Below are 5,675 nucleotides of genomic sequence, written 5' to 3' on the forward strand. Positions count from 1 at the left end.
AAACATTTGTCAACAATGGACTAATGAAACCAATACCAAAAGATCGTTTTGGGGTGGAATTTTCCTTTAAGTTGTGCTTGCAGATGGCTGAACAATATCTATTTTGTATACATTATATAATTGAGGAAATTAACCAGAACTCACATCATCAAAACAGGATAGTTTTCAAATGAACTGTCTATGAAATTGTGTATTCTATAGATTACGCATTTTATCTACCGTATACATGTTCGCCTAAATAATCAGTTGAGCGTGAACACAGAGTCTAAAGTTGAGTTTTAATCACATTGTCCCATTGCTTTATAATTACAGGCTGAGGCATACAACACATTACATTACAACTGTATCAAGAAAAAATACTTTAAAAGGTCAATATATTAATATGTTCACAATACAATATACCATGGATAATGACTGTTTGATTTTGACTTTGCTTTATACCTGGGATGACTAAAAAACAATGAGGAATAAGTACATAAAGATCACATATACTGTAGCACTGCCGAGATATGGCACACAGACATACATAGCACAGTTGTGCATGTCCACCTCTGCTACCTCCTGTCCACCTCTGCTACCTCCTGTCCACCTCTGCTACCTCCTGTCCACCTCTGCTACCTCCTGTCCACCCCGCACCTCAAAATCACCAGACAAACCAGTTGTTCCCAATGGGTCGGGGTCCAGATTTGACAAAATGCTCAATTTATGAAGTCCAGAGCCCCTGGTCAAACACTGTGCAGTGACAAAACAATTGTGTGTGTCCATTGAGTACTGAAACAGTTGTCGTTGACAGCTGCTGGGGAGCAAGACAGAGTCAAATGGCTTCAAATAGCCGCTGCTCACTTCAGTCATGTTAGAGAATGCTCCTCTCTCTTGCTCCTCTCCTTTCATAGATAAAAAAAAACAACCACAATAGCAAAGAGTGTTTTTCCAGTCTTCGAGTATGCTCTCGTCAAATCAAAATTTTTACGTTCCAGTTTCACTCTTTTTTTATTTTTCAACAAGTGTCCTCTGGAGGAAAGTGTTCAGTCTTGGCCAGATAACATTTGTCAGTCACACCACAGAGCATTTCTGGCAAGCTGTCCAGCAAGTCCTGCATGGTTTTTCCCTCCTTTCTCTTAAGTAGGAGAGACTGAGTTTTAGATTCTCTCCCTTATCCACTGCATTTCCAGCAGAGAGTATCCACAATGGAGTAATTTCAGCTGAGGACGTTTCCGCCACTGAAGGTGTAGCATCGAGCTGCAAGTGAGATTAGAATCTGTTTCAGAAAATGTCTGTCAATATCATACAGTGCAGAAAAACACAGAGGCCAGCTCAGGCCTGGAAGGGCAGCAGAGCTTTAAAACCAGTACAAGTCCTTGCTCTTATCCTGGGCCTGCAGACCTGAAAGGAAAGAGAGAGAAAAGAGAGAAAAGAAAAAGGGAGGGCAAGAGAGGGATTAGGAAGAGGGAGACCAAATGGCTTATATGCAGAAGCAGGAAGCCCTTAAGCAGAAAAGTGTAAAAGCATATTGCCTCCCAGGAGAAAGAAGAGACAGAGAACTCAACCTGTTAAACCCATAAATACATTGTCTTTCTTAGTGTTGGAGAGTGGCCTTGACAAGACAACTGTTTCCCCCGGGGAGAACAAAACCCTGCATAATGCTATGAATGTAAGCATAACCCCCGATGTAAGGCGTCACACCGTTTCTGAACTTTTGCATTAAATGAATTGTAGAGCGTACAATAGTAGTCATGAATGTTTGAGGAAAATGAAATTATGCAGGCTATTCTGAAGTGCACTTGGAACAGCTAGTCCTTTATGAAGAGTTAACACTGCATGTTGTGTGCTGTTGTTGTTATCGCTGTTGTTGTTACCTGCATCCACATTGAGGCCGATGCTCTGGCTGATGTCTGCCCCTGCCCCTGTGAACGCCCCAGTCCAGGCCGAGCTGGCTGACTCGCTCTTCCCAATGTCACACGGTGAGGCACTGGGTCCGGGGACAGTGGATGGAGGGAGCCGGTGCGGCCGGACAGAGGGCACCAGCAGAGAACTGTAGCGGGGGTCAAAGTGCGTGCCGTAGACTTCGTGCATGCTGGGTCGAGGGTAGGGGGAGCCCTGGGTGCCGATGGCCCCGCCGAGTGAGTAAGAGTGGTGGTGGTGGTGTGAGTGGTGCCAGGGCTCTGGGGTGGCCTGGTGGAGGTGACTGTGTAGGGAGGCAGAGGAGTAGGGGTCCCCAGGGAAGGGTATGTCTGAGTAGGAGGATCCTAAGGCACTGCTCAGGGACGAGGGCTGGTACGCACTGTTCCAGAAGGATGGGGGGAAACTCCTCTGGCTCATCGGGAATAATCCATCTGGGAATCCACAGACACATTGAAATGCTCAATCACAGATCAATTAAGTGGTAAAGACTATGAATGTATCTGTGGGTGAGGATCAATAAGCCAGTTCTGAGAATAGGGCAAAAAAACTACTATGATCATTCAATTAATTTGAAAGGGTGAAATAAAGGAAAACATGAGAAAAAGATGCATGATAAATATGGTTGTTGTCAGTTATTCCTGAAGGTTGATCAAAATTGGAGAATGGTTGGCTATATAATATTGGTCATATAATTACATTTTAAATTAATTCATTAAGGGAGTAATACGCAACAGAACAAATTAAAACCTACCAGACCCTCACTACAAATTACCCTACAATATAGTGAATAAGTCTGAGCCCTACATTCCACAGAACAGCGTGTTATTATTTTCAACTGCCTTTCAATCAATGTTGTTTTACTTTGTGATACCGTTGCGATTTTGATCCAACACAAATGAGAGTGAATGACTGCAAACTGAAACTGAAACTATGGGAGCAAAACAGGGGATTCATTGATTTGTTCCAAAAATCCAGATTAAAGGGAAGTGTATTTGAGTAAGATGTGAACACAATAATATACCAAAAAAAAATGTACTCACTTGCATGCAAGACATACATGCCATCCATTATAGTCTATAAGCCTAAAAACAGTCATTGTGATGAAATGAAACCGCGTGGACAGGTGTTTGGAGTGGTTCTGTGATCCTCTCCATGAGGTGGATGTAGGCCTACCTCGTGCGGACTTGTTGCTGGTTGACCCGTGGACGTAGCTGGTTGGCTGGCTGAGGGCCCGGCTGAAGTGCTCGTCCACCACCGAGCTGATGTCCCCGTGAAAGTAGGTGAAGAGCACGCAACGCGAGTTCAGGTACTCGGCCTCGGGAGGGTGATCCTTCTCGCGCGCGCAGTCTTCCTCCTTTATCGTCGGCCCAGGGAGATTTGAGAACGAGCTGCCCCCGCTGATGCTCTCTTGCGCTTCTTGCATTTTGGAATAAAATGCCAATTTCTGAAACATCCGATAAAAAACGTCAGAATTGAATAGCCTTGACATGCATTTGACATGAATTCCTATCAAGGCATCAGGTTACCAATTATCAACTTGAATTTCACCTGCACATAATCATTTGGTGGGTCACGGCCAGGCATTACCAAAGGCTACCCTGGAGAAATTAGGGTTAAATGCACATCAACAGATTTTTCAATTTGTCGGCTCAGGGATTGTCCAACAGTTGTGCATTAGCGTTATATTGTGGCATCTGTGCGCTTTTTAGGCTATATTCAAAATGGCAGGTACTTAATACATTTATTATCCTCTCCTCATTCACATGCCTACTCAAAGAGGAGGTAGTGGTTGGATTCAAGAACAAAGCTATTCAATTTAAACTGTTAGCATATCTGTTAATTTCTTAATTATGAACCTTCAAATCAAATTGTATTTGTCACATACAACACGTTAAGACTGAAGAGCGAAATGGCTACTTACGAGCCCTTTCCCAACATTGCAGAGTAAAAAATACATCTAACTGTTCTTACTTTTTAAAAGGAAATAGTAACACAATAAAACAACAACGGGACTATATACAATGAGTATGTCACCGGTAATTGAGGTAATATGTACATGTAGGTAGGGGTAAAAGTGACTTAGGCAATCAGGATAGATAATCAACAGAGTAACACCACCATATGTGAGCTTTGGAGAAGTGTCGAAGTGAATCCCAGTATTCCCTTTTCCCTCTTCATACTACATTTAAAGAAGACGTTCGCACTATTTGACATTTGAAAACCAGCTCTCTGTGCAAACAAAGATCTGAATTTGTATATTGACTGTGAGAGGTTTTAAGAAGTGGCACAGCTTTAAGAGGGCCTTAGCACCAATGCACGTCTGGAAACCGAATATCCCAAACGCCTTACAGGTTGTTGTGCATGCACAAGCAGCATTAACTTAATTTACAGATATGTATCACAGGACGTGCGCCAAAGAAATCGTTACCAGAGCACTAATGACATTTTATGAAAAAAAGTGGACACGACCAGACAAAATTATTATTATGAATTAAAACGTCCTAAATTCCAGCCTACAGATTAAAACAATAAAATAATAATTGTACTTGACGAACGGTTAATAAAAGTTGCGAACATAGCCTAAGCCTAAACTCTATTAATGACCCATAAGTATTTTGTATTGATTGGTTAATAAAGTTAATAAAGGACTTGGCCTTTTCAATCTACATATTTGAATAGGCCTATCTAACCCATAATTTACAGATTGCAAAATATCCTAATTGAAATAGAAGACAATCAAATTCAGTAGCCTAAACGGAAAAGTATGCAATAGCCTTAGTCTGAGTGATTCGATTTTGCAGGAACAAGACGGAGGGAGAGCGATAGCCTAAGCAACTAAAACAAAACAAAATATATGTTATCAACTAAAAATATTATCACACAAATTAGGTAGGCTTCTGAATAACAATGCAAGGAGGAATGGCTATCATTATTCATTAAGGAAACATCAATCAAAAGTAAGTATTTAATAGGCTAATACGTTCCTCTTAAATAGGTGTAACTGTAGGTAAGGAGGACTATTGGTTCCACAATCGACTGAAGGCTGTCATGCAGAATCATTTTGAGAGTGGACAATGCCAAAATACAGCAGGCCTGGATAAATCAAATGATTTATAATAATGCGCAATGAGTTTTTCATCAAAGTCTGACAAAACTTTCCCTGAACCAAATCTGCCAGTAGTTTAAACAACACATCAATAACGTACCTGGTGATGATATGGGCTATACGCTGCGGCAAAATAAGGCTGAGGTGGTGGACCATATACTTGATACATAACATCCAAGCAGCTCATGGCGAAAAAAGCGAATTCTCACGGATAGTAACTTGACGGAATAAGCAAAATCTTCATTGGAAATTGTAGACGGGGAGAGGTTAAAGTAACTTGGAACGTTGGAGAGCGGCGTTTCTATCCCAATTGCGCTGCGCGTCCTGCCTTCGGTCTTTACGCACCGTCAGTGCGACAGGAGCGCGTGGCGGCAAAAGTAAAGACATTACACAGCCAGCCGTTTTGACGTGTCTCTGGACGAGCCTGCATCCGACCAATGAGGGAACAAAAGCACTTCACAACCAGGTGTATTTTATCCAAAGTCTGCAATAAACATTTCATTACTGCCATGAGCTGCGTGATGCTAAATTAAGAACAATGGAGCCCTGCCAGATAGGTCACTTACTGGAGAGTTTAGTAACATCCCAAATGTTGACTGTAGTCTAATGTAATCCTGATATCAACTGTTATCTGTAATTCATTCCTTTGATATGCACCTGCATGTTA

The 5,675-nt window shown here is 41.9% G+C and overlaps 1 protein-coding gene across 3 annotated transcripts; it reads right to left on the bottom strand.

The window, feature by feature from the left end:
* Positions 1-264: 264 nt before the first annotated feature.
* On the bottom strand, positions 265-5,419 carry LOC129825080 (transcription cofactor vestigial-like protein 2). Of its 3 annotated transcripts, XR_008754824.1 has the most exons (5): positions 5,109-5,419; positions 3,076-3,346; positions 1,857-2,333; positions 590-1,383; positions 265-549 (listed from the first exon to the last, which is right to left on the bottom strand). XR_008754824.1 is itself a non-coding variant. In XM_055884842.1 (4 exons), the coding sequence occupies exons 1-4, from the start codon at positions 5,193-5,195 to the stop codon at positions 1,199-1,201; spliced, it is 876 nt and encodes a 291-aa protein (XP_055740817.1). In that variant the 5' UTR covers positions 5,196-5,419; the 3' UTR covers positions 265-1,198. The 3 variants fall into 3 exon arrangements, 2 of the variants coding, with proteins under 2 accessions (XP_055740817.1, XP_055740816.1); XM_055884842.1 differs by having other exon boundaries at positions 265-1,239; XM_055884841.1 differs by having other exon boundaries at positions 265-1,383.
* Between the last annotated feature and the right edge of the window lie 256 nt (positions 5,420-5,675).

The sequence above is a fragment of the Salvelinus fontinalis genome, chromosome 27 (assembly GCF_029448725.1).
Source record: "Salvelinus fontinalis isolate EN_2023a chromosome 27, ASM2944872v1, whole genome shotgun sequence".
Lineage (NCBI taxonomy): Eukaryota > Metazoa > Chordata > Actinopteri > Salmoniformes > Salmonidae > Salvelinus > Salvelinus fontinalis.

What these genes read in the sequence shown, in the direction of transcription:
- LOC129825080 (XM_055884841.1), bottom strand. Translation starts at nt 5,195, where the DNA reads ATGAGCTGCTTGGATGTTATGTATCAAGTATATGGTCCACCACCTCAG. An exon ending in CAGCAACAAGTCCGCACGAG is followed by an intron (nt 2,334 to 3,075) that starts GTAGGCCTACAT and finishes GTGGATTCCCAG; the next exon opens with ATGGATTATTCCCGATGAGC. An exon ending in CGGCCTCAATGTGGATGCAG is followed by an intron (nt 1,384 to 1,856) that starts GTAACAACAACA and finishes CTTTCCTTTCAG; the next exon opens with GTCTGCAGGCCCAGGATAAG.